The sequence below is a fragment of the Crinia signifera genome, chromosome 3 (genome assembly GCF_055691185.1).
Source record: "Crinia signifera chromosome 3, ASM5569118v1, whole genome shotgun sequence".
Taxonomy (NCBI): domain Eukaryota; kingdom Metazoa; phylum Chordata; class Amphibia; order Anura; family Myobatrachidae; genus Crinia; species Crinia signifera.
The window spans coordinates 88,169,104-88,186,158 of NC_139219.1; the positions used below are offsets into that span (position 1 = coordinate 88,169,104).

Sequence of the window (17,055 nt, forward strand, 5' to 3'; positions counted from 1 at the left end):
AACCCTCGTCAATGCTGTTGGTAAAGACAGCATTGAAAAGGGCTCTGCTGTTATTGCATACCCCCTATGTGTAAGTGTTAAAAAGGATTGCTAAAATCGATAAAAACTGTTACAAACTTTGCAACCCAAAATTCATATTTAAAATGCAAATTTCGAGACTTTTTACATGGTATAAAACTTAGGTACTTACTAGTGGGGCCCCTTCATTCTATGTCACATTACATCATATTAGACAATACATGATTATTGTTTACCAATGTGATTGCTATAGAGTTAAAAATAGTCAATGTTACAGTATCTGTCTTTTATGGTAATGAGATCATTCTTGTCCATGTGCCTGTATACTATAAATATATTAAAAAAAGAAATCAAATTCCTAACCATCATAAGATCAAAACGGAACTCTATTCAGGTCAGATCTAATATTTGTATTCCACAATGACTAACTGGGAGTTTCTTAAAAGAAGTGGGGTATACTTGGCCGCAGAAGGGGATGAGTGAAAGGATAAAAACAGAGGTTAACCAATTACACAATCAAATAAGGCAAAAAGCTAAAAAGTCAATATGACTTGGTTACGACCTATCGGATTCGAAGCTGCACACTTTGGGCTTTATGAAATACTGTAGCCTCTAGATTTAAAGTGCCAACCTGGTTTTACCTTGGAAAGAATTGCCGCTTTAAATCTAGCAGTAAAACACTGACAAATGGTGGCTGTCTGCCACTTGCAAGTAGGGATGCCAATCCCGGGGCATTTTTTCAATCCCGGATTTCGGGATTGAAAAATGCTCAATCCCGGGATTCTCGGGATCCCGGGATTGGCATCCCTAAAAGAAAAACATGCCCTGTCCACCCGTATAATCAACATGGCGGGGGGGGGGGGGGGTGGACATGGTCGGGCGGGCATGGACATGGGGGGCGGGCGGGTATCGACATGGGCGGGCGGGCGGGTATCGACATGGGCGGGAGGGCGGGCGGGTATCGACATGGGCGGGAGGGTGGGCGGGTATCGACATGGGCGGGAGGGCGGGCGGGTATCGACATGGGCGGGAGGGCGGGCGGTCGGACAGAGCAGCGCTGCGGGGGGTGCCTGCTGCAGCCCCGCAGATTACCTTACATAGGCGGGCTGCAGTGGGGCACATAGCGCTGCGGACGCTGCGGGGAGGTCAGTGCGGCCGGAAGCAGTCACCTGTGATAGGCTGCTGTGGCCTGCGCAGCGTGACAGTCAGAGGTCACGCTGCGCAGGCCGCACGCCGGGGTTGGGAACAGCCGGGCAGCTTCTGAGCGGGTGCTCAGAAGCTGCTCGGCATTAGACTGCGCGTGCGCAGTCTAATCCCGAAATCCCGGGATTGGATACTCCAATCCCGGGATTGAAATCCCGGACATTTTGGGGCCAAATCCCGGGATCCCGCCGATCCCGATCCCGGGATTGGCCACCCTACTTGCAAGCTATTGTATTTAACTTTTTGATTTCATTAAACATATATGGAAGATAGTTTTCTTGCAGAGCATGGAGCCCTTTAAGTGACAGCGTTACATAAAAGCAGACTTTGTCCCACAGCTGCAGATTAAATTTAAAAACACATCTAGCAAAATAGAAAATATTGCTAAACGATGAAAAGTTATTTTCTTTTACAATTTATCACCATTACAAACATATTAAACATTTCTACAGAGAATACAGCTACAGCACTTTGTAGTATACTCAGTCACTGGTGGTCCTATAACTGCATGCTATAGCAGGGGAAGAGTTCATAGAAGAAGGTGCGGGGTTCTGGGAATGTGTGTCTCAAGAGCTCAGACCAATATTTTTAAAGTTGAATCTTTATTCAAGTTCTCTCTCTTCTGTAAACAGGTCTGCGAGGTCAGCCACAGTCAGAACGGAAGCCTCAGATTGCTTCATTGATGTACTTGTGTGACTGAAAAATAAAAAACGACATGTAAAACTAAAAGTCCAAAGAGCCAGGGGCTAATAAAGGTCATGGGTGCTATATTTTGGCATCCAGAAATAGCATTTCAAGTGGTTAAGTAGGACAAAGGCCTGGGGCTATTTAACCACGAAGACCCAAAAGAAAGACAAATCCAACATTAACCCTAAAGTTGCCATACACGTGCGTAGCCAGTTAATCAGCTAGTCACATGCACACATGGTCTGAGAATATTACAAAAAGCCAAGAGCTGCACACACTGGTATATCTTAATGTGCATATACACTGTACAATATATCTTTCAGTGTGTATGCGACGAAAGATGATGTGCATACCCGCCAGGTGTTTATCAACGTTGTTCGTCAACTGTGCATGCAGCTCAATTTGGATATTTTTCAAAAAAAGCCTATAAACTGTAGCTACTGTAGATTGTTCGTCTTTCGTCAACATCTTTTGTTCACGACACTGGGTTCAAGGGAATTTGGTCATCAATGTCATTCAGTGTACACACTGAAAGATATTTTTACCAATATCGTTCAGAAGGGCCAAAATGAACGAAATTGTTCAAAAAAATTGTACAGTATGTATGCACCTTTACTAATCTGACAGGTAGGTGTCCAGACAATCCAGATCAGTGGTTTTTCCAAACTCAGCCCTCAAGGACTTCAAACAGATATCCAGGTCTCTTGACAGAATCACAAGTGAAAAAATTAGCTCAGTCTGTGGATCTTTTAAAATGTGTAAGTAATGAGTCCACCTGTGCCCCTGCAAGGTGACCTGTAAACCTTGAGCTGTTGGGGATCCTTGAGGACCGAGTGTTGGAACCACTGATCGAAATGGTCAGTGATTCAGACCAAACTGCTATGCAAATTGCTGTGTGTGGACATACAAAGACAATAGCACATTGGTTTTATTTTTCTTGCTAGAATAATGTCACCTCCCACATCCTATCGATTGGATATCGGAGGCCTGCTGCATTGAGCAACATCGCCCTCATTCTGAGATAGTATAAATAGACATTCTATTTATACATTCAATTCCGATGCCTCGTGGCCTCGCATCGGGATCGACTCACGATCAGGTGCGGCTAAACATGGTGTAATTTTCACTAAAAAGAGAAATACGTGGGGCGCTCAAAGGTAAACAAGAATATGAATTTTATTAAAAACACATACACACAGTTACCTTGTTGAGAAAGCCGCCCAGTGTGCGGCGAAACGCGTTCTGAAGTCCTGAAGTGCCGCTCTCCCGTCTCCCCGACACCTGCTACATACTAAGAGCCGAAATCGCCTCCACGCCAAAGCCGCAGTTTTTTTTCCCCCAACTAAACACAGACGCTGTGGCAGAGCGCTGTGTGGGAATTCCAGCAACAGAAGGCATACAACGAAGAGGCGGCTCCTGTCGGGTTCACTCAGCCGGCTGATCCGGTCTTACAAACAGGTCAGCTGAGAGAGACGGAGGCAGCAAGCGCTGCTATATGCATCAGAGCCTTTCATTACTGCCCAGCGCCACGGAGTGGTAAGAGCCCTATTATTGTGATAACAGGACGGACACTGTTTTCACTATTTACAACAGAAGTCCTTGTCATCACTCACTCATTTTTGTTCATTTTTTCAAAAGCAAACGTTATTGCTGTGGACTGCTAAAGTGTGCACACTGGCTATTTATTCCAAACCTATATGGTTCAAGCAGAAGTGGACACTAACTCCATTAAAATAATTTGATTCCATCCCTCCCCAATTGGAAAGGGAAGAGAGTCCACGCTGTTTTGTGCATATTCATCCAGTGCTTATAATTGTGATACAGTGCCACTCATTGATTTTAGGTTTTCTTTTATATATACTTATGTATTGTGAATATTTTGTTGTGTGTATGTGTTTTTAATAAAATTCATATTCTTGTTTACCTTTGAGCGCCCCACGTATTTCTCTTTTTGGCTTATTGGTTTGTGGAGGCTGGCAATCCTCCCACGTGGTTGGCAGCAGGGTAACAAGTTACACACCCCCCTAGTCTCCAGCGCCAAAGACACATCTGTTGTTTCCAGTAATTTTCACTAACTTGCTATTGATTTTGACTGTATAGTCACGATGGATAGACAAAATTGCACCGTATGTACACACCATAAAACTTTCAGGCAATTGGAGACATTCTGGTTGACCCGAAAAGCTGCAAAATTTGCAGTTTTGCAGGTCATCTAAACGCCGTCCGCACAAAGGTCTGCCCGCAGATTGCACTCGCATGCATGGATGTTTTGCATAAACATACATTCGCGGCTTGCATGCCGGTGCGAAATCATTCAATGGAATGATTTCTAAAGTGCTCGCAGATCTAAGTCACCTCTCTGGTGTCTTAGATCTGTGGGCTCCCTGTACGGGAAGAGCGTGGGAACCAGAATGAGGGCCAATATTCATGGTTGATGGGCTTTGCTTCAGGCTTACATAAAAACTTTTGACATTTTAAGCGTAATTGGACATTATTATGAATACCTCCTATCAACGGTTTTTAACATTGCTTGCATCCTTTCTTCAATAGTTGCTTTAATCAGAAATCGATGAACTATTGTAGCCCTGAAAATAAATGAATAAATAAAATACTTTAGCTTCTAAAATACCTGCATGTTAAACAAAAATATGTATTTGAAAGTGAATGAGTGAGTGAATCCATAGTTAGGGACTGCATTATGTTTCCTATGGTATGATATGGGAGGTAGCCACTCACTCTGTGTAAGTCACTGTGCAGGGGTTATTACTTGAAATACGTCCGGTAAGTGTCATGTTTGAAGTTATAACACCTGCATGGTTAAATTCTGTAAGTTACATTACACCCATGTCAGGATCCTGACACAGGTATCACCTCATCTCATCGACTTTCTCACTGTCTACATAGTGAGTGTTGACCTCCTGACCACATCCCTATAGGAGACTGTGCTGATTATTTGATATATGTATATCTGTCAAAAACAAAGGTGTACAAATCCTAATAAGTGCTAAATACACTAATGCAGCACCTCAAGATAATAACCCTCTTTAAGTGGGAGTAACATAATATAGACAAAGAAATATCAGAGGGTGCAGTGACGGAAAGACCACCTAGAATTGTAAACAAATCTGGCAATATATAACCATTTGGAAAAGTTAATAATAAAAAACTGTCAAAATGAAAAGAAACTGTATTTTTTCATTACAATGTTTACAAGTACAGTTTGAGTATCAGTTATCCAAAATGCTCGGGACCAGAAGAATTTTGGATAACGGATTATTCCGTATTTGACAATATTTTTATATTAAAATGAAATATAAAGTGAATGGGAAACTGGCCTGCTCGCCAGTGTTTTTATTTACTTACAGTTTCTTATATAGCAGAGCATATTTCGTAGTGCTTTACAATTGGATGCAGTGTTATCCTTGCTGTGATGCAGGCATATGACAACAAGGATGTAAGCGGACACATCTATATCAAATGAATCCGCAGTCTCCTTGTGCGTCTTAGTCACACAATTAAAAATCAATTAAGGTGACCCAAAAATAATGCAAAGTTTAGTTTAAATATTGATAAAATATTTAAAGATTTTATTAGTGGGAGCATTAATGTTTTAGTTTACGGTAATAACATTTAAAATGATGTGTACAAAATATTTTATGTTAATTTAAGCCATACTAATTAATTAGTCAATGATAAAAGCACAAAGTGGTGACAGCGCCAGAATGGATGTACTTCTATCAATTCATTAATTAATTAATTGATTACTAGAAGAAAACCTCAATTACTGTACCTTAAAAATAATAGTCTTCATAATTTAAAGTCTACTTATTTTTTTTACATTACTGCTCCAAGATCAAATTAAATAATTATGCCCCCCAAGATATTTATTTTCTGGAACCCTTAATTGAGTAATAGATCCGTTTAATGTGGCTCCATGTTTTGTTCTGCCTGCAGAGATAACAAAGTATATGCAGTTTCAACATCCTCGAAAAAAAAATTATTCTACAAGTTTTTCTGTTGATTTTTTGCAAGTTTACAATTTCCAGCCTGTGAAATCTGACGATTTGTCTGTTTGCCGCAGCAAAATTTGATAACTTGTATCCAGTGGAAAGTGATTTTAGTGGATTGCCGGAGAGCTCCCCTATGGTTGCATTCCATTCCGTTACTAGAAATTCACCCGGAACAGAGGCTACCATATAAATGAAAAACAAAATCAAATAAAACAAAACTTACTTCTTCTGGCCAATTCTGTGAACACGGCCTATGGCCTGCAATTCATGTGCAGGGTTTAGAATAGGTTCTACTAGTAATACATGCGTAGCCTCAATGATGTTTAGTCCGTTGGATCCAGTGTGCAGTGGAAGTAGCAAAATGTTGATCTTAGGATCATACTTAAATGCTGATAGATTTTCCTGGAGAAAAAAACAAACAAAAGAAAACTGAAATAATTCTATATTATGATCATTTTAAAAATAATAATAAAAAATTATATTTTCAATTTGAGATGTTGCCTATAGCAAACAATCAGATTCTGTCTATAGTTTTCATGGATACAGGAGAAGGGATGGGGAACCTTTGGCCCTCCCAGCTGTTGTTGAAATACACATCCCAGCATGCCCTGCTAGAATTATGCTATTTTGCATGCTAAAATGGTTACAGGGCATGCTGGGATGTGTAGTTCAATAACAGCTGGAGGGCCAAAGGTTCCCCTTCCCTGCTATAAGGAAATGATAGACAGAATCTAGTTTTCAATTATCAGAAGCTTTAGTAAATATACCCTCTACTATAAAATAATGTGTAATCCAACAACAAATATGGTAATACCAATAATAGATAAGGGTGATATATAAGCAGCCACACAATAAGTAAGATGTCAAGCGCCCTATAAATGAGATCCTAAAAAAACCCACACAAAACTATACAGTGATAAAAACAAACACCATATTAGATGCATTTGTAGGTGTATGTATACAAGGCAAAATACTATATGTATCCATTACTCATGAAAAAAAAAAGTTGTGAACACTTCTAGTAAAAGGGTAAAATAACTGTATTTAATCAGTACCTCATAAACACATAGATATCGTTTATATAAAAAAATATTCAACAAAATGATTGTAACCACTGAGGTAGATAAAGGCTGGCAACCCTACATAATTCCACCCACATATATGGGTGGGGTGGTTGTTGTTGTATGTTCCTATGCTAAAATCTCAATAAAAATTATTGAATAAAAAAAAACCCTACATAATTCCAATGGAGCTTTAGTTTGAGAATAATCAAGTGGAAGGCTGAGATGTAATGTAATCAGTCATATCTATTCACACCGTTCATAAATAGCAGGATTTATTTACTTCCCCAGACTCCTTACATTGGTATTAGTACAACAAGTAAGACTAAGGGGGATATTCAATGTCAGGGGCACGGCTGTCGAGCAAGCTCGACAGCCGTGCCCCTGTCCCATTCTCGTTTTGCTCGCCTGGAGCTCGGCAGTCGGGATTCAATGTCCCGGCCGCCGAGCGGCGAGAAGGGGGCGTGGGCGCGAGTTGATGACGAAAATAGACGAGCTCCGGCCAGGAGCTCGCCTATTTCCGGCTTTTCTCAGCAGAACGAGCCCAACAGCTTGTGCTGTCGGGCTTGTTCTGCGCAAAACCCCTGTTCAATGCTGTCGGGGAAGACAGCATTGAATAGGGCCCCGCAGCCATCTCCCTCGTCGGGAGATGGCTGCGGGTGCACGACAAAGATTGAATACCCCCCTAAGGGGCAGTTTTATAAATGGTGCTTCAAGCAATCAGCTCCTGTCATGTGTTTGAAAGATGCAGCCGATTGGTTGGAGCACCATTCGGATTAATAACGAGTAATAACTAGACTTCCACTCATTGTTAAATCTGCCTTTTAGTGTTCCAGTGGGGTATATATTAATATAGCAATGCCTGATAGGTGCGTTAAAGATAGACACTGTGGATGGGATTCAATTATCCCCAACGCTATTTCATGGTCATGGTCATTATAAGGCTATCCAATTAGAGGCTGTTTTTTGCAAGGAGAAAAGGTCCCCTTTTGGGCGATATCATATAGGTCCAGGATAACTTCCCAGACCCATGTGTCATGGCTGATCCATGGGCTGCTTATTGGGATTATGCTTATGGTGAAAGAAACGTGTCGACTATGCCCATGTCGACCTTAAGTTTGTGTCAACCTTCTGTCAATGCTGACTTGTGGTATGTCGACCATTTCAAGGTGTTGACCTAGTCCCTATCAACCATTAGTGGTCGACCTAGTGACTGTTGACCTAGAAATTGTTGACCCAGGAACCACATACCGCCACAGAAATGGTTGTGATGCGCCTGCAATTGAGTCGTCACTTCCAGATTACCTCCCAAAACCACCCCCCTGCCTGTCACTCACTTTGCAAAAAAATCCTCACAGGCCACAAGACCATCACAGAACATGCACTGTATGACTTACGTATGTATGTACCATGGCAAGTAATCACTGCACAGTTTACATCAGCATTATATCCATGTCTGAATCAGGAGCAATGTGTACACCTTTTCTAGTGGGCAGATTCAATTAAGCACAGCAATATGCACCGGCAACTTCCGCACCCAACTTCAGAAGGCAGATTCTGTTTGAGGTCTTTGGAGATACAAGCTGAATCTGCCCACCATAACTGCCAGATAAATACTAATTATACATAACACTATTTTGTACCTGAAACTTTTGAATACCATTGATTTGGGAGAACACCAAGCCATTGTCTTGCAGAGCTTTAGCAATAATATCCAAAACATCTTGCCACTAACAAGAGGAAAGAGAAAAAGTAGAGTAAGTGTCAGAAGCCAGAAACACATGAGAAAAAATGGAGTTTCCTGATAATCTGCTTTCTCCATTAATGCTCATGCAAATAACAGAGCTATATTCTGCATTTAATAATCTTAAAACAAATTAGAGTCTACAGCAATGTTAACACTTGATTAGAATGATGAACATTCCCCACTTATTTGAGATAACCAAACAAGACATTTCTAATGAACGCTACATTACTACCAGGTGCATTCTCTGCACTAAAGTACTGTCAATTATAATCAGTAGATGATTATATTACTGTTTTCAATGATGGCGCTTTAAGCTGGTCATATGATCAAAGAGCGAGGACTGTACATTCCTATGGCATTGAAGTAAAGTGGTTTATCTTTTAATTAATCCAATATTATCACATTGTTTGGGTTTCTAAGGAATAATTTAACTGATGTATAACAAAACAACTATTTCAGGATCTAGGGAAACACTTATTTATAATTGGTTAAACACGAGCAGTAGAATCCCTCCAGTTTCTAACATTCTTCTGGACATAACTCCTTTAGATAAATATCCTGCCCCCCCTCCCCCCCCCCATAGACACAGCTGGGGAAATTTACTTAGATGAGTGTTCTTTTTCGGATGGGATGTTGCTATAAGCAACCAACCAGATATCATCTATTATCTTTTAGAACAGGGATGGGGAACCTTTGGCCCTCCAGCTGTTGCTGAACTACATATCCCAGCATACACTGCTACAGTTTTGCTATTTGACCATGCTTAAGCTGTAGCAAAGCATTCTGGGATGTGTAGTTCAACAACAGCTGGAGGGCCAAAGGTTCCCCATCCCTGTTCTAGAAGGTGCTAAATAAATAGGAAGTCGATTCTGATTGGTTGCCCATAGCAACTTCCAATGTGAAATAGAACTCCCCGTCTTAGTAAACTTCCCCCACCTTATTTTAGTAAATATCTCTCAGTGGGCATGGATCATTAGATCAACAGTCAATAGGTTGACCTTTATTAATTGACAGTCAAAAGGTCGACATGGCCAAAAGGTTGACACTGGAAAAGGTGAACATGCTTTTTTCACAATTTTTGGTTTGTATATCAACATGGACACCGTATAAGTGTGCTGTCATAAAAAACTCACGTCCACCTAATGCGTGTCGACATTTTGCCTGTCGACAAAAAGTGGCTTTTTATTATCAAACTAATGACCGCATGTCGCCTCAGTTTGCTACAAATACCCAAACCCCCACACAAGTGAATTCATGCTCTTACCGTAGAGAAGACCAGCGACTTGGCCCCAGGATCCATGGACTGGATTTTCATGAGTGTCCTGATGACTGCTTCGACTTTGGTAGAATGGCTCCCCTTTGAGAAATATACATATGGTCTTGTTATGAAACAATAACTTGGCAAATTAGAGTAGTGTACAATAAAACAAATATCTTGATGAAGTGATCTTGGTACATTTTCTTCCCCTTGACATATAAAAAATGTTTGATAAATCTCACCCTAAAATGTTTATTAATGCAAATCAAATCACAACCTTAAAATTCTGAAACAAACTTGCTGCCTACATTAGAATGGGCAAAAACATGAGGAAACGATCTATACAAACGTCTTACCTTTACTGGAATGTCCTTCTCTTCATCTGCAGCCTCACTTGTGAATACATATGAAATTTCTTTGTGCGATGTCGTCTGTCTACATATAGCACATTTAATTGCACTTCTTCGTGTGCCAACACTATACTGTTCTATGATGATTGCAATACATTCATTGCAGAAGCAATGTCCGCAGGTCAACACTGCCCACTGCAGGGGGAAAAAACACAATCAATTAAAAGGTGCTACTTAACAATTATATGTTGGGCTCAACTGAGACTTAATAAAAATTACAAAATGAAACAACTAAAATACAGATATATTTGTATCAAATTGGTTGAGAAGCTTTAAGTTATGATCAGTTGTCTAACATTTTACAATTTGGGACATTCATCATTTATACTTCAGAAAACCCTAGCTCCCGCTGGGCAGGATGGAAACTGAAGAGAGCTTATTATGTAGATACAGGTCGGGTTTCTCTTATCCGTGCATTCCAAAAACTGAAATATTCTAAAAACCGTGGGTTTTCAGAATACTGTATTTAAGTTTTTTTTTTTCCCCCAGCCCCTTTTTTTCATATTTATCTCGTCCCCCAATGTCCACGGCTGCCTCCGGGATCCTCTTCAGTGACCTTGGCGGTCCCATGGGTGCATTGCGCAAATGGGCGGGCGTGCAAGTGACATCACTGGTGCGCCAACGCACTTGCACAATGCACCCGTGGGACTGGAGATGCCACTGTAGAGGATCCTGAAGGCCACAGTGGATGTCGGGGGACCATCAGGGCACCAAACAAGTATGAAGAAAAAAAAAAAACCCTTATCCACAATTAATGTGGTCTCGTGGTAACCTGACTCATAAACGATGACTCTAGTAATATGATGGCCAAACCCAGATATTTATTCCATTGACTGTATTTTTGGATAGACCACCATTTGCATAATTTTTAATTAAATCTGGGAGTGCTTTGGCCAAGATGGGTCTTTTATGCAAAAAAAACCTAGACGATAACTGCATCAAATCTTTGCTGCCTCTGAGAGGTGCTACATTGTGATGCAAAGATAGAAATCTCTGAGAGGACTAGGACATGTGAGCAAGATGCCAAAGGCTACAGTTTGGAAAGATGGAAAAAAAAAGCAACATGCAGTGTAGGATTTACTGTATTGCAATGGCCTCCTAATGGTGGGTCAGGCATCAACATAATTCATACACCGAAATCAGTAAATAGAGATAAAGGATTATGTAACTGCCACAAGTTGGTATAATGTACATAATAGACAATAGACTACGCATACAAAACTAAAAAAAAGCCTACCTGTTTCCCCAGATTTCTTGCACAAATTGGACAGGGTTCTGGATTTTCTCCTCCACAAGTTTTGTCCTGAGACTGGGATGGAAAGTATGTCGTCAATAGCCTAGAATTGACTTAATGTTTCAAACAAATAAACTATTGTGAATAAATGTACCAAATACACAGGGCTGATTCTGAGCAAGATGCAGTTGCGACCATGTCTTATGCTGTAATTGGGTTTGAAACATTATGTTAATACTAGTTTACAACCTTTCCGGGGGTACCCACATGCGTCTTCATGAGCAACGGATGGGCGACTGCTCTGTGCATCTTTGCATCGGAAGCACCATTGGAACTTGCACTAGCCCTATGCAAGGTGCAGAATCTACTTCAGAGTATGGCCTCCAATGTACCACTCCTGCGACAAACCCACAACATTCCCATAAGATAATAATGCTGGCCATACATGCTACAATTATCTGACCGATCCAATTAATATCAGCAAATATGCAAGATAACTGTGACATCTATGTGGCCCTTTCTATTAATATTGATCAGAAAGGAACGGGCAAATGTCTCCTCCCCTGGGGTGGAGTGCTGATATCACAGCCAATAAACTGTAAGAGATCTCAGAGTGTATGTCCATAACACTTTATCTGCCTTTGTATGGAACATCTGTGTGTATGAATAGCTATCTCGCAGTCACGGCCTAGGAACAACCAATACAGTTCCAATGTAATTCAGAATCTGTGTGGCTCAATCTGTTTTGCAACTCCATACACACAGAACTATGATTGTCTGTAGCTTTATTTAACATTTGTAATGACAAGGATATCATTCTCATTGTTGACTCTGCCCCTAGATTACATAGTAGACTTTACACAATGACCCCTTGTATTGTACAGAAGGAATGGTAACTATTGTATTTTGAAAGTTAACTGTTTTTGGTGCCCCTGAAAAAGAAAATCCAGAATATTAGCAGTTTTAAAACACACTGTGGAACTTTATTAGTGTTCATTCTAGCACCCGCCAACTTTGAAAAGCCATGCAGTTCCTCTTCCCTGCCTGGGGTGTCGGTGTCTGCTGCGGTGCTTCTACCACAGTATAGTTTGTATATAAGAACTGCTATGCAAACCAGACCTGTGCTAGAAACTGCACAGCAGACAGCGACACCCCAGGCAGGGAAGAGGAACTGCATGGGTTTTCAAAGCTGGCGGGTGCTAGAATGAACACTATTTATATACTATACCTGATTGTGTTTCCCCAATTGCATGGAGGTGATGTACCAATGTAATCACCACTTAACCCCTTCCTGACAGAGCCAGTTTTTGCGTTCCTGACAGAGCCCTTTTTTTCAAATCTGACATGTCTCACTTAAGTGGGGATAACTTTTTTTTGCTTTTACTTATCCCAGTGATTTTGAGATTGTTTTTTCGTGACACATTGTACTTCAAATTAGTGGTAAATTTGGGTCGATACAGTCTGTGTTTTTTTGTGAAAAATACCAAAATGTCGTGAAAAAATGGAAAATTTAGCAATTTGCAAAATGTTAAATTTTCTGCTTGTGAGACAAATAATCATACCACTCAAAATAGTTAATAACTAACATAGACCATATGTCTACTTTATGTTGACATCATTATTTCAACTTCCTTTTCATTTTTTTGGACACTAGGAGGCTTACAATATGAATAGCAAATTCTCAAATTTTCAAGAAAATTTCAAACACTGATTTTTTTAGGGACCAGTTCAGTTCTGATGTGACTTTGAGGGACTTGTATGTGAGACACCCCCATAAATGATACCATTTCAAAAACTGCACCCCTCACAGTATTCAAAACAGCATTTTGGAAGTTTGTTAACCCTTTAGGTGTTTCACAGGAATTAAAACAAAGTGTAGGTGAAATTTCAAAATTTCATTTTTTTTGCAGATTTGCAATTTTAATACATTTTTCTAAGGAACACAGTACATTTTACTAGAGAAATGTGACTAAAAATTGATTCCCCCAATTCTTTTGTTTTCATAAATATCCTATATGTGGCCCTAGTGTGCACGTTGACCAAACCACAGGCTTCATAATAGAAGGAGCACCTACTTGATTTTGGAGCCTCCTTTTTATGAGATTATTTTTTAGGCACCATGTAGGTTTCTAGGCACCATAAGATGCTAAAAGTTAGGAACCCCCCCACAAGTGACCCCATTTTGCAAACTACACCCCTCAGGGAATTCATCTAGGGGTATAGTGTACATTTCAAACCCCCAGGGGTTTCACCAATTGTGGTACAACTGGGCAGTGAAAATGAAAAATTAAATTTTTTACACAAAAATGCAGTTCTGGCTCAAAATTTTTCATTTTCAGAAGGTATGAAGGAGAAAAAGCACCCCAAAATCTGTGCCCCAATTTCTCCCGAGTACGGCAATGCCTCACATGTGACCAAAAAATACCATTTGGGTGCATGGCAGGACTCAGAAAGGAAGGAGTGATTTTTGGATTTTGCAGCTCAGATTCTGGTGGAATGTTGGTGGGTGCTATGTCGCATTAGCAAGACCCCCCAAGCACCAATACAGTGGAACCCCCCCACAAGTGACCCCATTTTGCAAACTACACCCCTCAGGGAATTCATCTAGGGGTATAGTGTACATTTCAAACCCCCAGGGGTTTCACCAATTTTGATACAACTGGGCAGTGAAAATGAAAAATTACATTTTTTTACACAAAAATGCAGTTCTGGCTCAAAATTTTTCATTTTCACAAGGAATGAAGGAGACAAAGCACCCCAAAATCTGTGCCCCAATTTCTCCCGAGTATGGCAATGCCTCATATGTGACCAAAAAATACCAGTTGGGTGCATGGCAGGACTCAGAAGGGAAGGAGTGATTTTTGGTGGTGGAATGTTGGTGGGTGCTATGTGGCATTAGCAAGACCCCCCAAGCACCAATACAGTGGAACCCCCCCACAAGTGACCCCATTTTGCAAACTACACCCCTCAGGGAATTCATCTAGGGGTATAGTGTACATTTCAAACCCCCAGGGGTTTCACCAATTTTGATACAACTGGGCAGTGAAAATGAAAAATTACATTTTTTTACACAAAAATGCAGTTCTGGCTCAAAATTTTTCATTTTCAGAAGGTATGAAGGAGAAAAAGCACCCCAAAATCTGTGCCCCAATTTCTCCCGAGTACGGCAATGCCTCACATGTGACCAAAAAATACCATTTGGGCGCATGGCAGGACTCAGAAGGGAAGGAGTGATTTTTGGATTTTGCAGCTCAGATTCTGGTGGAATTTTGGTGGGTGCTATGTCGCATTAGCAAGACCCCCCAAGCACCAATACAGTGGAACCCCCCCACAAGTGACCCCATTTTGCAAACTACACCCCTCAGGGAATTCATCTAGGGGTATAGTGTACATTTCAAACCCCCAGGGGTTTCACCAATTTTGATACAACTGGTGAGTGAAAATGAAAAATTACATTTTTTTACACAAAAATGCAGTTCTGGCTCAAAATTTTTCATTTTCAGAAGGTATGAAGGAGAAAAAGCACCCCAAAATCTGTGCCCCAATTTCTCCCGAGTACGGCAATGCCTCACATGTGACCAAAAAATACCAGTTGGGTGCATGGCAGGACTCAGAAGGGAAGGAGTGATTTTTGGATTTTGCGGCTCAGATTCTGGTGGAATGAATGGTGGGTGCTATGTGGCATTAGCAAGACCCCCGAAGCACGGTGAAATGATGAACCTAAAAATCCATAGATGTGTGGTATATTTTAAAACACTCCTTTATACATAGGCCGGGTTTGTCGGGGCAAGTGTCACACTGGAAAATAGTTTGCTTTCTTATTCCCTTTTTATAGCAAACTTTGCACCTTTTTTGTGTCCTGCCCTTTTTTCCAGTGGAGGGGATTTCATCAGGAAAATGCTGCCCTGGTACAATACGGGGGCCAGTACTAGAAGTACTGGGGCCCTCTGCCTGCTGGTTCCCAAATACTAGGCCCTTTATGACTTCCTCTTGAAAGTGCATAAATGTCCCCCTCTGGCCGGTAGAACGGAATAGCACGTAAGCGTTATACAGTGCCATCTGGATGATATACACGGCCAGCTTCTTGTACCAGATTTTTGTTTTCCGCAGGGCACTGTACGGCTTCAGTACCTGATCTGAAAGATCCACTCCGCCCATGTACCTATTGTAATCCAGGATACAATTAGGTTTGGAGGTGTGGGTACTGGTACCTCGTACAGGGACGGAGGTGGTACTGTCTCCGTGAATTGTTGTCAGTATAAGGACATCCCTCTTGTCCTTATATTTGACCAACAACATATTTTCGGTGCATATTCCCCTGCTTTCACCCCTTCTCATTACTTGGGCAATGTGCGTTTTTGGGAGGCCTCTTTGGTTCTTGCGCACAGTACCGCAAGCTGCTGTACCTCTTGAACCAAGGGCCTTAAACAGGGGGATGCTGGTGTAAAAGTTATCCACATAGAGGTGATAACCTTTATCCAGGAAGGGGTGCACTAAATCCCAGACAATTTTTCCACTAACACCTACGAGGGAGGGGGGGCATTCTGGCGGTTCAATTCTTGAATCCTTCCCTTCATATACCCTAAACCTGTGGGTGTACCCTGAGGTGCTTTCACACAGCTTATACATTTTTATGCCATACCTTGCCCTCTTACTGGGAAGGTACTGGCGGAATTTAACCCTTCCTTTAAAATGTATAAGGGACTCGTCTATGCAAATGAATTTATCTGGGATGTACATCTCTTCAAATTTGGCACTGAAATGATCAATGACCGGCCTGACTTTGAATAGCCGGTCAAAGGTGGGATCATCTCTGGGTGGGCACTGTGCATTATCGTTGTAATGCAAAAATTTAAGGATCGTCTCAAATCGAGCCCGGGGCATGGCCATACGGTAAAATGGGGTGCTGTACAGAACATCTGTACTCCAATATTGCCTAATTTCTGGCTTTTTTACTATGCCCATATGAAACACCAGACCCCAAAACGTCATCATCTCTACTGCATCTACAGGGGTCCACCTAGCAAATGATGACGTGGGGTTTTGAGCAATAAACTGCTGGGCATATAAATTAGTTTGGTCCACAATTAAATTTATAAAATCATCAGAGAAAAATAATTTGAAAAAGTCAATTTCTCTGAGACCTGTGGAATCAAATTGGATTCCTGGCATGGCCAAAAACTCAGGAACCTGGGGCTCAAAATTGTCTGGTGGTGGGGTCCATACGAGATCAATTATTGGTGGGGGGGTCTCAGCTGCTCTACGGGGGCGTCTTTGAGGGGGTCCCTCATCACTAGAGGAGGAAGATGAGGTTAAGATGAATCCTTCAAATTCCCCGCTTGCCTCACTGGCTGTGTCAGAATCAGAGGCAAGCATGGCATATGCCTCCTCCGCTGAATACATTCTTCTGGATGACTGGGATGACAT

At 41.3% G+C, this 17,055-nt stretch overlaps 1 protein-coding gene across 3 annotated transcripts in view; it reads right to left on the reverse strand.

The window, feature by feature from the left end:
* Nucleotides 1-1,233: 1,233 nt before the first annotated feature.
* Nucleotides 1,234-17,055, reverse strand: part of SHPRH (SNF2 histone linker PHD RING helicase) — a 98,391-nt gene continuing 82,569 nt past the window's right edge. For 2 of the 3 annotated variants that reach the window (XM_083176177.1, XM_083176179.1), the window contains 7 exons: nt 11,632-11,703; nt 10,341-10,529; nt 9,991-10,083; nt 8,623-8,709; nt 6,142-6,320; nt 4,413-4,493; nt 1,235-1,917 (listed from right to left, as the gene is read on the reverse strand). In XM_083176177.1, the coding sequence (XP_083032303.1) occupies nt 1,824-1,917; nt 4,413-4,493; nt 6,142-6,320; nt 8,623-8,709; nt 9,991-10,083; nt 10,341-10,529; nt 11,632-11,703 (795 nt within the window). In that variant the 3' untranslated portion in view covers nt 1,235-1,823. Of the gene's footprint in view, nt 1,918-4,412; nt 4,494-6,141; nt 6,321-8,622; nt 8,710-9,990; nt 10,084-10,340; nt 10,530-11,631; nt 11,704-17,055 lie in introns of all 3 variants that reach the window. The other variant, XM_083176178.1, reaches the window with a different exon arrangement.